General features: G+C 36.4%; 2 protein-coding genes across 4 annotated transcripts in view; one reads left to right on the top strand and one right to left on the bottom strand.

Moving 5' to 3' along the window:
• Positions 1-4,214: 4,214 nt before the first annotated feature.
• UQCC5 (ubiquinol-cytochrome c reductase complex assembly factor 5) lies at positions 4,215-7,963 on the bottom strand. 3 transcript variants are annotated; one of them, XM_034439277.3, is made up of 3 exons: positions 7,829-7,963; positions 5,551-5,739; positions 4,215-4,353 (listed from the first exon to the last, which is right to left on the bottom strand). In XM_034439277.3, the coding sequence occupies exons 2-3, from the start codon at positions 5,699-5,701 to the stop codon at positions 4,295-4,297; spliced, it is 210 nt and encodes a 69-aa protein (XP_034295168.1). In that variant the 5' UTR covers positions 5,702-5,739; positions 7,829-7,963; the 3' UTR covers positions 4,215-4,294. The 3 variants fall into 3 exon arrangements, with proteins under 3 accessions (XP_034295168.1, XP_034295160.1, XP_060544386.1); XM_034439269.3 differs by lacking the exon at positions 7,829-7,963 and adding an exon at positions 6,849-6,989; XM_060688403.2 differs by lacking the exon at positions 7,829-7,963 and adding an exon at positions 6,800-6,936.
• Positions 7,340-21,279, top strand: part of NT5DC2 (5'-nucleotidase domain containing 2) — a 40,354-nt gene continuing 26,414 nt past the window's right edge. The window contains exons 1-2 of the mRNA XM_034439312.3: positions 7,340-8,807; positions 19,938-20,122. Coding sequence (XP_034295203.1) covers positions 8,450-8,807; positions 19,938-20,122 — 543 coding nt within the window. The 5' untranslated portion in view covers positions 7,340-8,449. The remainder of the gene's footprint in view (positions 8,808-19,937; positions 20,123-21,279) is intronic.

Here is a 21,279-nt window from a genome sequence, read left to right as displayed (position 1 = left end):
TTAGTAGTTCATTGCCTATTCTTTATTCCTTACATTTTTAAAAAGCAAATCTGTATATTAATTCAAGTCAATGCGTATAACTTTTTTCCAGCATATATGCTTTTGGACCTGGTTAATCCATGCCTCATTTTTACATCTGGTTGTATACTCCAGTGAGTAAAGTGATCATTAGTCCATGTGCATGTACTATCAGTTTGTCTTTTTTGAGGCTTTTTAATTTAAATAAAAATAGTTTATAATTTGGATTAACCAGGTTTGATTGTTCCATTAAGATGTCTCGTTTTTAGTTCTAGATAATTTTACTATAATTCTAACCATGTTCTGTAAAGAAATCACTATGACATGCAATGTGTACATACTGGTTGTTACATTAGATACACAGAACAAGACCTAGAGAAAAATATGCACATATATCCTACATTCAAAAACCTTTCCAAAAAGAAACATAACCAATGAGCTTTAGAGGAATACAGAATTGTAAAATTGGTACACACGTAGAAAAGTTCACATGCATGCTAAGCCATTACTTGTTTTTTTCATGATTAAGTCACAACAGCTGGCTTCATGCATCATACTAAGTCAAAACCAAGCTAATCGCGTATGATGTGTGAAACCTGTTAGTATGATTTGTCAGCTATGATTGATGGCTTAGCATTATGAGCAGACAATAGTATTTGGTTGTACATTAAACATATTAATACAATCTCGATTTACTACAGTGTGTGAACTGAGCCTATACTATAAAGATATTATCAAATTCTATATATCTCTTATAGGACTTGTTTATTAATGGAATCAAAATAACACTTAAATAACCTTAATTTTATGGGCTAGGAAAACAAGTCTTCCTGGTTTTAAAGTCCATGTTGGAAGTTGGTGTGTTTTAAACCAACTTTAATCAGATCTGGGCTGATGAAAAAATTGAACAAAAGGATCCATTTTCTCATGTGTACAGGAAGCATTAGAACGGAAGTGTACAACTTGGCCCCATTGTATTTCACCATAAACAATGGTCTATTGCAATTGCCCACATTTGGTAAAATAACAGAAGTCTTGCAATATAGCTATGCTTACGTTATAGATTTAAATTAATTTCTGCTCAGTATTTTTAGATTTAAAACACAGCAATACTTTTCCTTTGATCATAGATAATGAGTTTATAAATTTAGCAGATGGCCATACATTACATTTTTACATTTTCTTCTTTGAAATTTAAGTGTAGCCTTTTCTCTTTTGCTATATATTGTGTATATACAGTGACCATATTTTCTTAGAAAAAATAAAGGGCAAAACTGGAAGAGGTGCATAATCAAAACATGTTTAAAACTCTGCTTTACAAAAGAAAATTCAAGGTCAAAACCAATAAAATAAAGGACAGCTGTCTGAAATAAAGATGGTTCTTTATAATAAAGGACAGTCACTGTATGTATATATGATGACAGGTGTGATTAGTATCAACTTTCTATATGTTTAATTTCGAACTAGGAGTTTTTAATAGCTAAAAGAGAATAATTCGTCCATCAATAATAAAATGAATAGTTAAGTTGCTTGCTTCCAACTTTTGGAATAGATTGGACCTGATGGATAGAGTTTCAGCAGGATTATCTGTTACTGTTTTTGTTAAATTCTAGTAAGCTCATGCTTGTTAGTTATCTAGACACTTGTTTTCTATTAACCTTTTCCAACTGCTTTCAGTTTTTTAAGCACCAGGTTCCTCTCACATAACTCTTTGCCTTTGCTTTAAGCATCTAAAACACTGAAGTGTTAGCTTCATTATTAGTACTGGGCCATTTATTCGCAACTATTTTCTCCAAGATCACAATTCAAAGGATTTTTTTTAACTAGCTTTCTGATCAGGCAAGTTCCATCTGAGAAAAACTATAGCTTTTACAATAAATACATTTTATATTATTTATATAATCGGCCATCTAACTTAAATGACTCAGCTAAGATGAAAAAAACCAAGCAAATTCTCATGTCAGATATCTATTTCATAATTATAGTCGCTGTCCCTGTGAATTTTTAACCCTTGGAAATGAAGTTTACTATTACTGTTGCATTTGTTTCATTAGATGGGCATTGTGTGTTGACATCTCAGTGGTTTTTTTTTTTTTAAGAAACAGATTGGCTTTTGCACTCTCATCTCATTTATCAAAAAAATCCTTAAGGTTTCTTTGCTTCAGCCATCTAAGCAATGTCAGTTTATCTAAGGTTTTTGGTGTTTCTCCCAGAAATTTCAATTCTAAATTCTATTTATTTTAATCCAACATTTATCCTGACATTCTGAATACAAATTAAAATAAATACAGTATTGAGGCATAGTAAAGAGGCTTGGCACATTCCTTTCCATTATTTGAGATATTTACTTCTTCCATGTTTCATTCTAACTGTTGTATCCAGGTTGTCATGCAAATTCTTCAGTGGCAAATGAGATGATCTGGTACACCAGTCTTTTCATGAGCTCTTTACAATTTCTTATGACCCGTCTTTGGATATTTTCTCTATTATCCATTTGATGATGTGACCTCAGGTTTCTATTTTCTGAATTCGGCTTGTATATCTTGGCAGTTCTTATACCATGTATTATTGAAGCCTGGATTGCAGAATTTTGGGCATTTTCTTTCTACGATGTAAAATTATTGAGATATCTAAAAGGCCAGGTTGAAGGCATATCATGCTGGAAAAAATGAAGTTGCAAAGAGTTGACTCAAACTCGATAGTAGTTAATAAATCATTTTATGTTAAGTGCAATTGGCAATTTTGAGCATTTGTTTATAGGGTCTTTTGGTATTGCAATATAAAAAGATAGTTTCTTGTCCCCTGGTTACTACTCTTTTCCATGTCTGCAAGAACCTCTTTAATTGCATCAATTTAAATGTTTTTGACCAGTCCTGCAACTCTGTTAACTCCTGCAGCTTTGTTATTTCCTAGGGCCAAATTCACTTTCCAGAATGTTTGGCTATACTTCAATATCAAACTCTTATTCAATCTGTCTGATGACAAAACATAGAAATCTGCCATACAATTTAAGGCCACTGATCAATCTGATTATATAAATGGAAAAGCAGATCTTTAAAGTTTCTGCTATCTGATAGAATTTGGGTCTTTCTCCGTTCAGCAAGCTATAGTATAATTTTTACTAATAAAAACAAGAATGTTACACAAAAAGCAGCATGGAAAATTTGTTACCCTGAATTACAGGAGGACACTGCTGATTCCCTCGTGTATATTTTCTCCAGAGGGTGAAAAGTTCCTCTAACTATTGTGTATTGTAAATTTTTCTGCTATTTACCATGTCAAGTTCCTTTTATTCATACATACTAAGTTCACATATGGTAAGTCATGATTTGCTTGGCCATAGTTTAGGTAATAGCATGTTAAGCCAAAATCAAATCATATTACAGCTTTGAGAAATACATAAATCCTGATGAGACCTACATTATCTGGTGTATTCACATGTCTTCTGTGTGACAACTCTACACATATATCTTCCATAAACAACCAGAACTTGTCAATTGAAGCATGAATCTATATTGTATACATATTATCATAATGATCACTGTGTGAAAGAGAATGAGAATTCTTGTTATAATCTTCTCCCCTAAAACTATGACTTGGATTATGAGAGTGAACTATTGCAAACATTGGGATCAAATGTTCCCCTTTTCGCCTTCCCTTTTTGCACATCCTCAGATCAGCCCAGCAACAGTAAAATAATTCCTTTTACTTTAATAATACATAAACATGTGATTGTGTATATTTACAAAAAATGATAAATCAATAATGAAATGTCACAAAGCAACAGTTCTAAAACAACATTTTCTAAAATGCAACAAGTAACCAATCTTACTGTTATTTAATATATGAGTAGATCTGAGTTATAGTCATGCTGACCATATGACCACAGAAATGTCTTCGCACAATGCTGGCTCCTTCGGCTAAGAAATGGAGATGAGTCCCACCCCTTAGAAACAACTAGACGGGGGAAACTTTTACCTTAAGATCTGAGCACTTCAATTACAGCAGCAGAGTACACCACTGAAAGTCCTGAAGGATCAGGATGGGGACAGATACACTTGGAGATGATTTATGTGGTCACTGAAGTCAATACCAACCTGATGGCACTTGAGTTCACCAAAATACATAATTATTTTTTTTACTCAAAATAAGAAAGATTACAAAAATACATTTCACTGAACAAAATACAGCCGGTATTCATATTTTAGCAAACTTTGAAACTTAGTTTCATTTATTAGTTTAGAATCCATTATGTACAGATGATTCAGTGTGGAATTCACTTTTCTTTCAATTTCTGGTAATATTTCTCGGCCTCTTTTCTACGATAAACATCATCTGCAAAATATTTGTGATAATTTCTATGAACTTTTTGAAAATACTTCATTTAACATTACATAATTCACTTGCAATGTTTCAAGCTTAAAATGATGGGTAATTCATGCAAGATCAAAAGTATAACAAGGAAATTACCACGGGCAACCTTATTTTATCATGAATTCCACAGTGTGGTGGAACAATATTGTCATTCTGACATACTTTTTAGCTAATATCCACTTCTCTTATTTAAGTAAAGTGGGATAGGTTTAATCTCAAACTTAAAAAACTTAAAATTAGGACTAATTTTGTTCTAAAAAATGCAAGATTTTAGAAATTTGTTTTCTGGTTTTTAGAATGGTCAGAACACCTCTATCTGCAACCATTTTGGTAGTTTTACATCTGTCTTCAAAATACAATTGGAAGATTACACAAATATTTTATTAACACTTAAGCTAAAAGTAAAACCATGTTTCTCCAGTGTGATTTGTAGTTTTCTCAGGAACAGTATGCCTGCCAATAGGTTTTAAGATGACACTGAATTTTTACTTTGAAATTTTAAATTAATTCCATTCTACTAATCTTATTAGAGCACTTGAGGCCTTTAATGCCAAGCAGAGTAACAGAATAACAGAGTGGGAAGTGACCTTGGAAGTCTTCTAGTCCAACCCCCTGCTCAGGCAGGAAACCGTGTATCATTTCAGACAAATTTCAGATAAATGGTTTGTCCAATCTCTTCTTAAAATCTTCCAGTGTTGGAGCACCCACAACTTCTGGAGGTAAGTCATTCCACCAATTAATTGTTCTAACTATCAAGAAATTTCTCCTTTGCTCTAGGTTGCATCTCTTGATTAGTTTTCATCCATTGATTTTTGTTCTGCCTGCAAGTGCCCCCTCCTCTTTGTGGCAGCCCCTTAGATATTGAAAGACTGCTATCATGTCACCCTAGTCCTTCTTTTGTTTAAACTAAACACAACCCATTCAAGCAACCATTCTTTATATGTTTTAGCCTCCAGGCCCCCAATCATCTTTGTTGCTCTTCTCTGTATATTTACCCATTGAAAGGTTACATTCTTCTTTTTTTAATAAAAGCTGAATATCAAATAAATTTGAATTTTTCAGTGTAATTATTAGGAAAGATATAGACATTAATATAGCATAATTAAGTCATGCATGCTTAAATATATAGAATTTATTTTAGAGTTTAATGATACTTACAAAAGGTCTGATTGCCGACTGGAACATTAATCATAAACCATTCCATAGCACCACCGAGAATGAAGTAGAAAGGAAGAAATCTGTAGATACCAAATCGTTTCTTTCCAGGTACTTTATTCATTAGATAAATTATTTTACTACTGACAGACATTTTAAGAAGAATTTAAGACTTGTCGTAAGAAGGTGATTCTGAAACACATTGAACAAAATTAATATTTCATGTATAAGGCTCTCCAAAATATGGTTAACCAAATGTATAAAAATATGAAAAGGAATAAAATTCAGTTTTATCTTTATGTATTTCACATCTGATTAAACCTGGACTCAAAGATACAAAACTAAAAAATGCAACATTATTACCTATAATATTAATAATAAATCTATTTAATTTATTGTGAATTAATCCAAAAACACAGATAGCAATAGCACTAAGACTTATATACTGCTTTACAGCCTCTAAGTGGTTTACATTGACAATTTATGAATTCTATCATTTTCACCTCCACTACTAAAATCTGTCCTCAGCATTCTTGGGGAATTAAGAATATGGGGTCCTTTGGTGCTCTGAGCTTAGTTGCTTTTTTGCAGGTATTTCATTACCCAACTTAGCAACATCGTCCTATCAGTATGTGATGGATATAATATAAAGACCTGACTTAAGATCATCCTATCTTGTTCAATGCCAGCTATTGAGGATCAACAACTTGCTAGAACCTAGAACTCTTCTGTAATGTTTGTTTTCGATGACCATTGATTTCAGCATACTGCAATATACAATTTGAAATGCAAAGAACTCTTAACATCAACTAATCTTGCAAGCATCCTAAATACCCAGTTTGCATTAGCAGTCCATCTCTAGATAAACCATGATTGCAGGACCAAGTATCTATTGATAACATTGATACTGCACTCATACATGTTTTGCTTCGTTTACGTTAATCTTTCACATCTTTCAGATACAGTTGTGAATAAGTTAAAACGATGCCATTCAGTTACCAATACCAAGGAAGCACCCAAAGTCAGTTAATGGCTAGTTTTAGGTAAAGGTTTTCCATCAGAGAACGCATTCCCAGGGTCTGAAAACCTTGCAAATTTGGTTTAGTGGTTAAGGCATCATAGAACAGAATAGAATTCTTTATTGGCCAAGTGTGATTGGACACACAAGGAATTTGTCTTGGTGCATACCTCTCGGTGTACATAGAAGATACCAGGCTAGAAAGCAAGAGACCATGAGTTCAAATCCCCTTACCCGTATTTGGGTGACCTTGGGCCAGTCACTCACTCTCAGCCCAACTCACCTCACAGGGTTGTTGTGGTGGGGGAAATAGGAGGAGGAAGATGTGTTGCATATGTTCGCCGCCTTGAGTTATTTGTAAAAATAATAAATGGGATATAAATAAATTCTGATTACTATAATCAAGGACCCGTACTCATACAGCAACGCGCTTTGCAAGGCAATGCTGCTTTCCACTCCCACCACTCTGTGGGATAGTGTCAATCAAAGAGGCTGGCCTCGATTCTAGCGCAGACCCAACACTCCCATTCCCAGCCGTCACCTTTAGGACTGAATAAGGGGTTGGGGGGGCGGAGGACGCGCAGGACAAGAGAGCAGAACGGGAAGAGCGGCCGCCCTCCCACGTGACCGCTACACATCAGCGTCTTCCGAAAGAGACTAGATGCTATTGGTTACGTCTTGTGCGTAGGGGGCGTGGCCCGCCCGTCTTTGAACGGAATGAGCGGAAGGGGTTTCCGCGCTGTGTTGCTGCTACGCCAGCTGCGATTCTCAAACTTTGGGCGCTAACGGCGTTCCTAAAGCCCCAGCAGGGGAAAGGAGGACCTGTAAATTGCTGCTCAGTTCAGTTGCAAAACCGGCCAGGCGAAACAGAATAACAGAGTTGGAAGGGACCTTGGAGGTCTTCTAGTCCAATCGGCTAGAAGCCTCTGACCGCCCCCCCCCCCCACTGTCGGAGCAGAAGTCAAGCAACCCAGCATCTTATTGTCTGCCAACATGTTTTGTAAACTATTGGGCAACTCAGTTCTATGCAGGATCAACTCAGCGAAGTAAGATCAGGTGTCTGTAAGATCACAGGAGCAGGCAGTCTGAATTGGCACAATTTTTAAATAAACCATTTGAAACATTAAAGAGAAAATAGAGCTTTCTATACGTGTTCTTTTTAATTCCTCCCGTTTGTCATTTTGCACCGAGCATTCTTATAAACGAAAACAGGTCCTTTTTTTCCAAAAAAAAAAAGGGGGGGGGGTTGTCTTGAAAACTTACTTTTTTTATACCTCTTATCCGAATAGGCACGGTTCAAAGGAATCGGAATCACGAAAGGAAAACACGCCCGCCCCCAAACATTTTAAATACCCTCGAGCCAAAGAGGACTAAAAGGATCTTGGGAGTCGTAGTTCTTGTCTGTGTCCCAACAATTCTGGGTAGGGGGGGAACCTCACAGGGGTTGGTTGGGGGAGTGGACAACATAAAACAGAGGTCTTCAAACTTGGCAGCTTTAAGACTTGTGGACTTCAACTCCCAGAATTCTCCAGCCAGCTTATGCTGGCTGGAGAATTCTGGGAGTTGAAGTCCACAAGTCTTAAAGCTGCCAAGTTTGAAGACCTCTGACATAAAACGTTGAACAAACTACAAATCCCAAGTGGTCCAGAAGCGGCGGCAGCGGCACTGGTGCTTAGAAGTGCCTCCTCCTCCTTGGCAAGTCTTGGGCTGGAGCCCTGCAACCTTCTCTCATTGACTGCTTGCTGTCAGGCGGGTCGGATGGCCGAAGGAGCCAGTTGTTGTCCAGTCTGGCGGACGGTGCAGTTGAGGAAGGCATGTTGGAGGCTCTGAGATGACGGTCTGGTGAACTCATCTCAAAGGAAGAGCCTCTCCTCCCGTGGGGCCATGGCGGCGGCTGGACTCAAGGCTGCGAGCAGCGGCATATGGAAGAGCGTCGGCATCCTTCAACTGATGGTCCCTGTTTCCAGCCACAGCAGCTGCTGCTGCTATTATACAGGCTCCGACGCTGGGTCGGGGCGGGTGGGATGCAGGCACCAGTGGACCCATCAGCCCCAGTCTGAGGAGCATTGTCTCCCGCCGCGGGGCTCCTCTTCCATCGGCGGCAAAGCAAAGAGGACCGCCGACGTCGGTCCTGCTGTGACAGCTGCTTCCTTAGGCGGCCACCAGCCCAGCTCCATCGAAGGGATCGATACGAAGTCTTATCTCTGGGCCAGATACCACGAGATGAAAAAGCTGGTTTACGGTAAGAAGGGAGGGGAGCAGGGGGTTGGACTAGAACAGTGGTCACCAACTGGTGGTCCGTGGACCACTGGTGGTCCATGAGAAAATTGTGGTGGTCCACAGAAAAATTATTTGCATTTTTTTATATTGCACTAAATACTATTTATCTTTTTTTTTAAATTATATTAGTGGTCTGCGGAACTTAACATTATGAATTTAGTGGCCCTTGAGGTCCGAAAGGTTGGTGACCCCATGACTAGAAGACCTCAAGGTCCCTTCCAACTCTGTTATTCTATTCTAAGGGGGGAGCCTGGCTGTGCGAGTCTGATGCATTTCGTTGAAGACAACGAAATGCTGATGGATTAAAATTCCTCGGTGTACCTCTGGGAACTATTCAAACTCTTGTCCGGTTTGATCCCAAAAAGAAGGGTGAATGTATATCAAGCTGCATTATTTGCACAGCTTCAATTGTATAATTGGGTGGTTGCATCGTTCTGTGGTGGTCCTAAAGTGAAATGTTCAGTGTTTTATATAAGGCTAGTGAGGAAATACTCACATTACAAACCTGTTACCTGTGCATTGCGATGTGCATTGTTAATAGCATCTGCTGCTGCCAAACTAACGTATGCTAACTTATTCTCTTCTATTGGTAACTTATGCTAATTGTTAAGAGTAACTAAGCATGCCAAATTATAAAAGATGCTGCAAATTGGATTCTTCAGATTTTCTCCAAAAACAAGTTTGTGTTTGCTAATGACATACATGGGTACACTGATGGTTACGACTTTGAAATGGGAAACATTTTTAATCAACTCTTCCAATGTAATGTACACATTGCTTATCAGCTTACTAAAATTAGTAAGGTTGTGATCCCTTACATGTTTTGCTTCTGTTTTTTGTTAAAATTTAACTTCCTAAACTCCATGGACTTTTGTGTGTGTGTGTATCTGTTTTAAAATCTCTGTTGTGCATACTTTGTGAATTCTAGGTTGAGGGTTTGAAGTTGGCTATTCAGTTGCTTCCACATTTCAGTTGAGCTGAGTAATGAATATGCCAACATCAGTTGTTGAAAGCATTTAACACACATTTTCAACCATCTTAATTGGTTTAGTTTCTGGATGTAGTTCAAACTAATGTACTGGCATTGTACTTTCAAGGTTGAAAGTGGTTTGAGCTTGCTAACTTATAAGGCTTTCTCTCAGAACTACTTGTATGCTCATATCTCTAGAAAAAGGTGTGTTTCAAGCTGCCTTTCAAACTAAAGCAGGTTATTGTAAGTTGTTGGTTGCAGTGTTATCCTTATGAAACCCTTATATTCCTCTATTGGCTGACTAGCATCTTTCCAAGTCTGAACAAGTGAAATGTTGCTGCTGTATCAAAGGATCACTATCTCAACAATCTCAAAAGGCTCCTTAGCTTTAAAAAAATGGTCAAAAATTGTTTTAAAACTATAATAGATATTGGATGAACTGCTACTATGTTTCTCTCTAATGATAATAGGTCATTTTTATAATTAAAAAAATACATTGCAATTCTAATGTTTTTCTTTCTTTTTTTAATTTTAAAAAACAAACTTTATTCAATATAAAAAGATAAAAGATTATACAAAATGTTCTTGAACTCTAAAAAAGAAAGTACAATTCTAAATTACATATATACTAAAACTAACAAACAGGATTATCTATATTTGAACATATAAATATATATATACATTAACCTTGATTTCTTAATGACCGTGTTAATTTGTTACAATTACAATTCTAATGTTTTTCAAACGTTTGCCAGAATTCACTTGAAGGATTCCATTAATGTGAAATGGAATTTAGTAGATGACTTGAATATTTTTGTATGTTTGTTCCTGAAATGTAAACAAGATAACTTATTGGCAAGATTTTAAGTGGACAGTAGAACCAAATCTTGCCAAGATCTCAATATGAAGGAAATATTCCAATAAAATACATGATTATATGTATTTGCTACATAATTTGATAGGAAAAAACCAATTACTGTTTGATATTTTAACAAAGTCTCTATACCACTACTAGCATAGATAACCAACGGCAAAGAAATTATTTCATTGATACCTTTGCTAGATGGATGCAAGGAGGAAGGGAGAAAATGATTTTATTCTGTTTGTTCTCCTCCTGCTCCCCGATATTAACAGTAGGAAGTAATTATGCAATGTCTATTCCAGATCTGCTATGTCCTTCCTCTCCTGATACATATTTGCTATAAGATACTTGTAATTTAACTGTAACATAAGATGTAGCAATAGGTTGGAAGATTTCATTACCTAATACAGTTTTCCATTTGTGCTCTATTGATAGAAATGTTTTCTGAAGATGAGTAATTCTACTTCGTGGAATTTGTTTTTCATGAGACCACTTCAACTCTGAAACAGAATTACTTTTTAAAAAGTGTATCTTCCTAGTAAAGCCTTTTTGAGTATTCTGAGAAGCATTGTATTAACTCAAAAATTTGACATGTTGTGAAGTATATTTTTTTTCCACTCATCAATGTAGCTTGAAGCTAATTGCATTCACAGTATTTTTCTTTCTGCCCTTGAAAAATCAAGTTGTTCAATAATAATGGGATTTTGAGGTTATATAATAATTGTAGACAGAAACTAATAACATTCTTTGGTGCAATGAAATTTGCAATATAAATACCATCTTCCCAACTCTGACCTCTTAGCTAAGAAATGCAATACTTCTCATCCTCCCATTAGATATGTACTTGTAATAGAAAATGGATGAATGTATAAAGCTTGTAGAAAGCATTTACAAAGTAAGAATGGATGAAGGGATCATATTTTTACTGTACAGTAAACAACTATTACTAACATGTGTTCTTGAATAGTGAATATAACACTAGTCATATACATGGGTGACCTTGGACCAGTTCCCTCTCAGCCCTAGAAAGCAGGCAATGGAAACTGCAGGGATTAGTACAAGCAGTCACCAGGAGTCAACAAGAGAGAGGGAGTGGGGAGAGGGAAAGAGTTTTTTTTCTTTCATAGTGAACTAATCACCCAGTTGCAAAACTCTTGATCTTCACAGTGCAAAAGTGCAAAAATAACCGTTACATAATTCCAGAGTAACCCTGTAGCAAGGAAAATGCTTCCCATTTATTATAAAGCAATTCTAGAATCCTATATGTCAGTATTCAAGTGGCAACAATGAAGAATTCAGTTTACCTGATATTCCTATTCTCTCAAATAGGAAAGGCTAGGCTGTGTCTACATCATAACACACATACCCTTCGTTTAGCTTTGCAGGGTTTTATTTTATTTATTTATTTATTTATTGGTTCGATTTATATGCCGCCCTTTTCTGTAGACTCAGGGCGGCTTACAATGCGTTAAGCAATAGCCTTCATACTTTTGTATATACCTGCTTAGTAGGGCTTTCAGGGGCCCCCAAGCGGTGTTCTTTTTTATACAAAGTCAACTTATTGCCCCCACAATCTGGGTCCTCATTTTACCTACCTCGGAAGGATGGAAGGCTGAGTCAACCTTGAGCCTGGTGAGATTTGAACTTGCAGTAATTGCAGGCAGCTGGTGCTACTTAACAGTGCTTTAGTCTGCTGCGCCAGACTGTAAGTTAACCTGCAAGTTAACCAAACAAACATAAGATTCTAATTCATATAAACAATTTATATGGCTGCCCATCTCAAAACAGTGACTGGTAATTAGAATCTATATATACCTACAGGGGCACAAATATAGTTCACTACATGTAGAACATGCAGTTAGTGATCATAGATTCATAAGGCTGGAAGGGATCTCAGCAGTCTTCTAAACCAAATCCCTGCTCAAGGCAGGAGCCTTATATCATCCCAGTCAAGTGATTGTCCAGTCTATTTTTGAAAATCTTCAGTGATGCAGCACCCACAACCCCAGGAGTCAAGCTATTCCACTGATTAATTGCTTTTACTGTCAGAAAAAAAATTCTACTTACTTCTAGGTTGTATCTCTTTTTGACAAGCTTCCATCCATTACTTCGTGTTCTGCCGTTTGGTACTCTAAGGATAAGGGTAAGGTTCAGGGGTGAAATCCAATTTTTTTCCCTACCAGTTCTGTAGGCGTGGCTTGGTAGGCATGGCAGAGGAAGTGTCAGATGTAAATGCCTTATTCCCTAATGTGTAAATAATGTATATATGGGATATCAGGGGTTAACTTATTCTTTGACTCTTAATGTATTCATAATTCACCACTCCCACTCTTGGCTCCACCCTTTGTATATATAAGGAGCCACCTTCACCATTTTCTTCGCTTCTATCTGTGAATATTCAGTGAATATAGAATGCCTATTATAATTAAAGAGAAATATATTTAAACCTCTAACTCTCATTATTATTATTGAGTCTGATCCTAGAAATATTGCAACAAACTGGTAGCAGAGGATGGTTAATTGACTCAATAAATACCTAAAAATGTCTAAGAAAGATAGGCCCAACACCAGGGCCTACAGCAAAGAAATAGAAACTGAACAAGAAATAATCAACGAATCCACAAACGCGATTTCGAGAGAATCCGAAGAATACACCACTGAAGAAGAAGAATTAATAAATGAAAATGATGGCCAGGAGGAAATCGAAATAGAAAATAACGAACTCAGGTCAGAGATACTGAAGTTATTAAAAAGCCAGAAGAATGATGAAAGCCTCATCGCGAACCTCCAAGAAATGCTGAAGAACAGCGGAGCAGCGAGAGAGAAAAACATCGCTAAAGAGAAACCCAAAGACCAAAAAACTGTGAGTGATATGACTACAGAGAAAGTCGTTATGAAAAAGAAAAAATGTGATCCCGCGCGAAATTTTGAATGGCAGCCATCTTGGTTTCAACAAGCCTCCAAAGTGAGCGAAGCAGAGCCAATCAAAATGCTCAGTTCAAAATTTCTGGCGCGAAAAACGTTATCAGACAATGAAAGTGAAAAGGAGGATTCAAACTCTTCGGAAGAGCCAGAATCAGAAAATGAAGACGACTTAACGAAATCCCAAGTAAAGTCAGCAATGAAGACGCTTTTTGCTGCATTTGGGCCAAAATTAAAAATTTCCAAAGCGCCAACGAAGAAGCAAGCGAACAAGCCGATACTTCAAGACCTGCACGCTCCCATCCTGACTTCGAGAACGACGACGCCCGAGCCCAGAGAGCCATGTCGATTCCGCCCTACACCGCAGACCGAAGCAAGTGCCAACGCACCCAAAAGAAAGAGAAGAAAAGTCGCCGCCATCAGAACTCGTAAGACCGAGCCAGAGACCGACTCGTCTGAAGAGGAGCGGAGCGAGCGAGCTACAATGGAGAGAACCTTCCACGACGACGTCAAAGAAGAAATGAACAACGCGCATGTGCGAAACTACGTAGACGGTCCGAAAAGACTTGAAATGGCCAGAGAACCGCGCAGACTCGTTGCGAGCATCCCCATGCCGTTTTGCAATTTCCTACACTTGCGAGACCACGGACTACCTCAGGTTGTAAGTAATGGACAAAATAATGTGGGTAACTTACCCAGTGACTTCCCAAAACTTAGGGTTGATGGCATTAATTTACAAGAATGGTATCAACAGCTCCAGGTTGTCTTTATGAAAGAAAATTTACTATTTTTTATCACTAGTCCCCCAAGAAGACCTTGGACTTTAAAAATAGATTGTTTACACCATAAGGCATTTTTCTTAATAATATCTAGCGTGTCTCCTGCAATGTATCATAGCATCAAACCAAATCTAACTGTTTCAGAAATAATTCAATGCATGTTTAATTTGTTTCACAGCGATAGTGTAGCTACCACCACAAGAATGTCTAAGGACTTCTTTTCTTCCAGAGTAAAACCAGGGGTTTCCATAAGTGAGCATTTAATATCTTTAAACAAAATAAGAGCTGAGCTGCATTTGAGGGGGGAAGTGATTTCAGATCAAACAATGAAAAGTGTTATTATCAACTCACTTGATTCATCATGGGATAGTTTTATGTCACACTTAGACACCATCAATCTAGGATATTTATCAATAGAAAGTCTGTCTAACAAATTGATAGCAGAAGACAATTCAAGAAAAAATCGTTATAGCAATCACACAGAACACAAATCTTTTAGGAAGGTAGCTTTCCAAGAAAAATATAATGAAACTTTTAAATGCCACAATTGTGGGTCCAGGGAACACAATAGAAGAGATTGTCCCAAAATTTCAAAGGAAAGACATAGGTCAGAATATAGGAATAAATATAATTATAGACAGTCTTCCACAGATAGACATAAATATAGAAGCCCACCAAATTACAGAGAAAGTAGAGGGGGCAGAGAAAATTCAAAAGAGAGAAAATCTGGTTCACTGAATGGACTAAATAAACAAGACAGCACTAAAACGCAACAAAATGAGAACAATAATTGGCTTATTGATTCTGGGGCAACTAATCACACCACTAATAACAAAAATATATTGTCTTCATTTACAGAAGATAAGTTTGTAATAAAGGTAGCTAATCAAGAAAAAGTTCGAGTATTAGGCAGAGGGAATGTGACCTTGCCTGGTCTAGGAAAAATAGAGGGGGTATTGTTAATACCAGAAATACCTCATAACATACTAAGTGCCATAAAACTAAGCAGAGATTCTGACATCAATATAGTTTTCTCAAAGGGAAAAGCAACTTTAGAGAAGAATAAAACAAATGTAGGCACTGTGATGATTAAAGGAGGCCTACCCTATCTGATAACAAAAGAAAGATGGTTACATAACATTGATTCAAATATGGAAGATTGTATTGAGGCAGATGATGAAAATATTAGTAACAGTGACAATGATGAATGTAAAATATCTCATGATCACACAGATACACACAATGAGAAGAAACCAAAAATAGGTAAACCAATTCATGACGAGTGTGCTCATATCTTACATAGGAAGTTAGGACATGCAAGTTTTCCTGTAGTACAAAAAATGACTGAACACGCAGAAGGTGTCAAAATAAAAAATTGTGAAAATTATTTGGAATGCTCAGTATGTAAATCTACTAAATTAAAAACTAGTCCCAGGCCAAAAAAATCCACCAGATCAACTAACAAAATTTTTGACTTAGTACACATGGACTTAGTTGGCCCATTAACTCCATCAATCACTTATAGAAAACGTTACTTCCTAACAATAGTAGACGATTACAGTCGCTATGGTTTTGTTTACACATTGAAACACAAGGATGAAACCTTTCAAAAATTTAAGGAATTTTACAAACGCATAGAAACACAACATAATATCAGAATAAAACAAATTATGACAGATAGGGGATGTGAATTCATGTCTAAAGAATTCTCCCAATGGTTAAAGGATAGAGGAATGCTACATTACACGTCTAGTCCATTTTCTGCGTTCCAGAACGGGATTGCAGAGAGAAAGAATTCCACATTACAAACCATGATTAGGTGCACATTAGAGGATGCTGGTTTAGGCAAACAATTTTGGTCAGAAGCCCTACATTATTCAAATTACACTCAAAATAGAACCTGGTCCAGTATTGTGAATAAGACACCATATGAGGTGATGTATAATAGGAAACCAAAATTAGCACACATGCACATATTTGGGGTCACTGCAGACGTACACATACCCAAACAGTTGAGAAGAAAGGGAGAAAATGTATCCAGAAGACTAAGATTTATGGGATATGAAACTGGCACCAAAGGGTACAGATTCATTGATAATAATAATAAATTTATAGTTTCCAGAACAGCTGTGTTCCATGAACAGGCCAACTGGTCTAAATTACATCTTAATGAAATATTTCCAAATAAATGCAAAGATACCAAATCTCGTGAGGAAGGGACAATAGAAAATCAAAATGTCAACAAAAATAAAAACAAAACCAAAACATGGACAAATAGTCAACACAAAATAAAGACAGACACATTAACAAAAAAGGAAGCAAGATATTTGCATGACTACCATAGCAAACCAGAAAGAGCTATTAGGAACAACAGAAATCAAATACCAAATAAATACAGAGATTACATAATGCATATGGATGGTGAACAAATAACACCTAATACATATGAGGAAGTATTAAAACTACCACGTGAAGAAAAGGAAAAATGGGAACTAGCTATGAAAAAAGAGATGGAAAGTTTGCAAGGATTAAATGTATTCACACCTGCGATTGCACCTAAAGATAAAACAATTATTGGTACCAGGTGGATTTATAAAATTAAGAACCTAGAAGGAGGCAATACCTTATACAAAGCTAGATTGGTTGCACAAGGTTATGCACAAAAATATCCGGAGGACTATACTGACACATACTCCCCCACAGTAAGAACAGAGAGTGTTAAAACAGCTCTAGTAGTAGCATCCGCACTCAATCTTGATGTATTCCAATATGACATACAGACTGCGTACCTACACGCAAAACTAGATAAGGAAATATATGTAAGAGCACCTCACAGTCAATACACTAATAAAAATGAAATTTGGCTATTGAACAAGAGTTTATACGGATTAAAGCAATCTGGCAAAAGATGGTACGATTGCTTGGTAAAAGTACTTAAGACCATGGATTTCAACGCTACCACTGCTGATAACTGTTTCTTTGTCAAAAAGAGTGATGATCACATTGAATTTGTATTGATTTATGTAGATGATATTTTATATATAGGAAAACACAAAGAGAGAAGAGAAATCTTTGTAAACAAGTTAAATGAACATTTCTCGTTGAAATCTCTAGGTAAAGTAAACAAATACCTTGGTGTACAAATTAACAAAACTAGAAGGGGATTCAAACTTACTCAGAAAGATAAGATTATTGAACTTCTAAACAAATGCAATTTAAACAATGCCAAACCCTGTGACACTCCTATGCAAACTGATTTCCTTAGAAATACTGATGAATCTTCCCCTGAATTCAAGGATAATACATTTTATAGATCAGTCATAGGTTCACTTCTTTATATATCTAATTGGACCAGGCCAGATATTGCATTACCACTCAATTTATTATCAAGGCACGTTAGCAAACCAACAATGTATCACTGGGAAGCTGTCAAAAGAATTTTAAGATATCTGAAAAGTACATTAGACTTTTGCCTAGTATTAGAACCTAGTGATAATAAAGAACCAAGACTTACATGTTACGCAGATGCGGATTGGGCTGGAGATATATCATGCAGAAAAAGTACTTCTGGTTATATTTTTCTGTTAAATGACTGTCCAGTTTACTGGTACACTGGTAAACAAGAACTGGTAGCCACTTCAACCACAGAAGCGGAATATGTTTGTTTATCCAAAGCTGCAAATAACCTTGTATGGTTTAATGATTTAATTTCAGATGTTTGGAAAAAACCTGCTTTGCCTTTTGTTATGCATGAAGACAATAAAGCGGCCATTGAAATATCTAGATCCGATGCCATTGGACAAAGATCCAGGCATATAGATATAAAATTTAAGCATGTGAGACAATTGTCTCAAGATGGATTTATCAAAGCAGTGCATTGTGATACCTCTGAACAATTAGCTGACATATTGACGAAGCCTTTACCTTCTAAACAGCACAAATACTTAACCTCCAAATTGTATGTCTTATATTGTCCTGAATCTGAATGTAATTGGTGTTGTATAGCGAACCGGCATTTAGAGGGGGATTTGTCAGATGTAAATGCCTTATTCCCTAATGTGTAAATAATGTATATATGGGATATCAGGGGTTAACTTATTCTTTGACTCTTAATGTATTCATAATTCACCACTCCCACTCTTGGCTCCACCCTTTGTATATATAAGGAGCCACCTTCACCATTTTCTTCGCTTCTATCTGTGAATATTCAGTGAATATAGAATGCCTATTATAATTAAAGAGAAATATATTTAAACCTCTAACTCTCATTATTATTATTGAGTCTGATCCTAAAAATATTGCAACAGGAAGGATATTGCAAAATCTCCATTCCCACCCCACTCCAGGGGAAGGATACTGCAAAATCTCCATTCCCTCCCCCAGGATATTGCAAAATCGCCATTCCCACCACACTCTGGGTCCAGCCAGAGGTGGTATTTGCCGGTTCTCCGAACTACTCAAAATTTCCGCTACCGGTTCTCCAGAACCTGTTAGAACCTGCTGGATTTCACCCCTGGTAAGGATTAAGGAGAATAAAGATTAGATTAACTGGGAATCAGAAGTTTAATGTGAGTGATGTATAAAACAGGCAATATTTTTAAATTATTGTGTCTATAAAGTCTATTTCAAGCTTCAAGTATACCCAGACATGATTTTTCCCCATGCTGAATCTGCTTTCATAATTTTGGAACAAACAAACATTGTGAAAGAGCAAATACATTTGTCTGAATCAGACAGGTTGAGGCATTTAGGCAAATCTTTGGTGAGATTTGGTTTCTTATTGGACAACTAATCCCTATATAGTTATAAGAGTTATCAACTGGCCAGTATAACTCTAACTCGATTTCAAATTCAAAATGCTGTTATTCTTTGTTACTTATATCTCCAATCTATGAGGAGATCCAACTAGAATAGAAAAGTTTCAGTAAATAGAATAGAATAGAAGGAAATGCAATTATTCTTCCCCCACCCCCTATGTAATAATGATAACTGTAAATCCTGTTCCATTCTCAGATGAAATTAAGTACAATGCCTAGATGGTGATTCTGTTCCCCCACAAATCTTCCGCAAAACGTTCTGCCCCCCCCCAATGTTCCCCCAAATGAAGGGTCCCTAGTTCCTCTGAAATACTTCTGAGGAGGCACAGAAGGAAGGAAGGAAGGAAGGAAGGAAGGAAGGAAGGAAGGAAGGAAGGAAGGAAGGAAGGAAGTCTGGTGATAGCAGCAGCAGCCTCTATCACTGAATAAAATTCTGCTCCTGACAGGGGGAAAACAGAATTTGAGCTGGTCCTTTTCGGTTTACAGCAACAATCTTTTGTTTTAGTTATTCTTTTTGATAATGAAATGCTTGAATTAGTTGAAATATTTATTTTTGGACCATCTGTTTTGAAAGAAAATGTCAATAGTCTTGAATACTCAGTTATAATGAAAAAAAAAAGGAAGGAATATTTCACTCCACCCCATGCCCATTCCCCACCCCCTTTTTTACACATGAACAGTATTCCTGTTGTGCATCATCTTGGATCAAAAAAGTTCCTGTATTTTTATTGTCTTGTTCCAGATCTGCTTCCACCAGGAGTTTGCAATCTTCTTAACCCTGCAGCTATCTATGCAAATAATGAGATTAGCTTGGGAGATGTTGAGATCTATGGCTTTGATTATGATTATACGTTGGCACAATATTCAAACTTACTACATTCAATGATATTCAACGCTGCCAGAGATATCCTAATTGAACAGTATAAGGTAAATTTGCATTTTTCATAATCTCTTCTTGTGTGAGGTTTGATCTGTAATAGATTGGGGCAGTATGGTGTGGAAGTGGTTTTAAGATAAGTACTTTTTCTTCCTCTACATTCCATGACTTGTTTGTGTTTCTAGATTCTGACTTTATTTTTTGTTAGCTTCCACATTCTACTGAGATATGGTATTACCATTTATATTGGTGGAAAAGGCTTAAAGCAACAATTTTTTCCCTAATTCTTTTTTTCACCTGTTAATGGAACTACTAGACCCACTTTTCTCTATTCCTTGCTCAGCCTCTACGTGACTTTTTAAATTATTTATTTTAGAGCTTATATGCCTTTCCTTTTTTATTATAATTTTATTGATGTTTAAAATTACAAAGTTAAAAAATAATACAAACCAAGGAAAATATAAACAAAAAAAGTAAACAAAGAGGAAAAGAAGGGATGGGAAAAGGGGAAAAAATATAAAAAAGAAAAGAAAGAAATATGGAAAGAAATAATTTTCCCTTTCATCAAGCACAAACATTTTCAGTAGCTTGATATCTTCTCTAATTTTTAACCAAAAACTATCTTCATCCCATATCACATCTTTTATCTATCGGCAAATAATAAACTCTCATCTTTCAATTTTAATCAGCAAAAGTCCCTTAAGTGATACCAGAAATAAATAAACACACAAACACACGTACATATTGTGTGTGTACATATACACACTTTAAACAAGTAAATCATAATTCTTTCCTTTCATTTACACAATACCTTGTCAGTTTCTCTAAAACTCTTCTTCCCATGGTCTTATACAGTATCTATAAACGGATGTATAAAAACTCATAATTCAAACTTAATCAAGAAAAATTCTATTAAGTGCTACTAGAAAATTGAAAATATTAATATTTAATCCCTTCAAACGATATTTCACAATTAATTTGTTACCTTCTCTTCATTTCTTATTGGGCCAATCCAGCATCCTTATGAAAGGCTCTGATTACGGCTTCAGGAAAGAGGCCTCTCCCAATACCCAGAGTTCTAAAACCTGACAGAAACTGCTACTTTATGGCCCAATCATGGGAAAGGTCTGTAAGGAGCACTCTGGGCAATCCCAAATCCTCTGTTTCTCTGAAAGGAATCCTTCACCAGCTCTATTTTCCACCACAA

Source organism: Pantherophis guttatus, chromosome 2 (assembly GCF_059756535.1).
Source record: "Pantherophis guttatus breed Tessera chromosome 2, ASM5975653v1, whole genome shotgun sequence".
NCBI lineage: Eukaryota > Metazoa > Chordata > Lepidosauria > Squamata > Colubridae > Pantherophis > Pantherophis guttatus.
This window is presented reverse-complemented; position numbering and strand designations above follow the sequence as displayed.

Coding starts and splice junctions, on each gene's coding strand:
- UQCC5 (XM_034439277.3), bottom strand. CDS start 5,701: ATGTCTGTCAGTAGTAAAATAATTTATCTAATGAATAAAGTACCTGGA. Junction 4,354..5,550: donor AGTCGGCAATCAGACCTTTT/GTAAGTATCATT, acceptor AATATTTTGCAG/ATGATGTTTATCGTAGAAAA.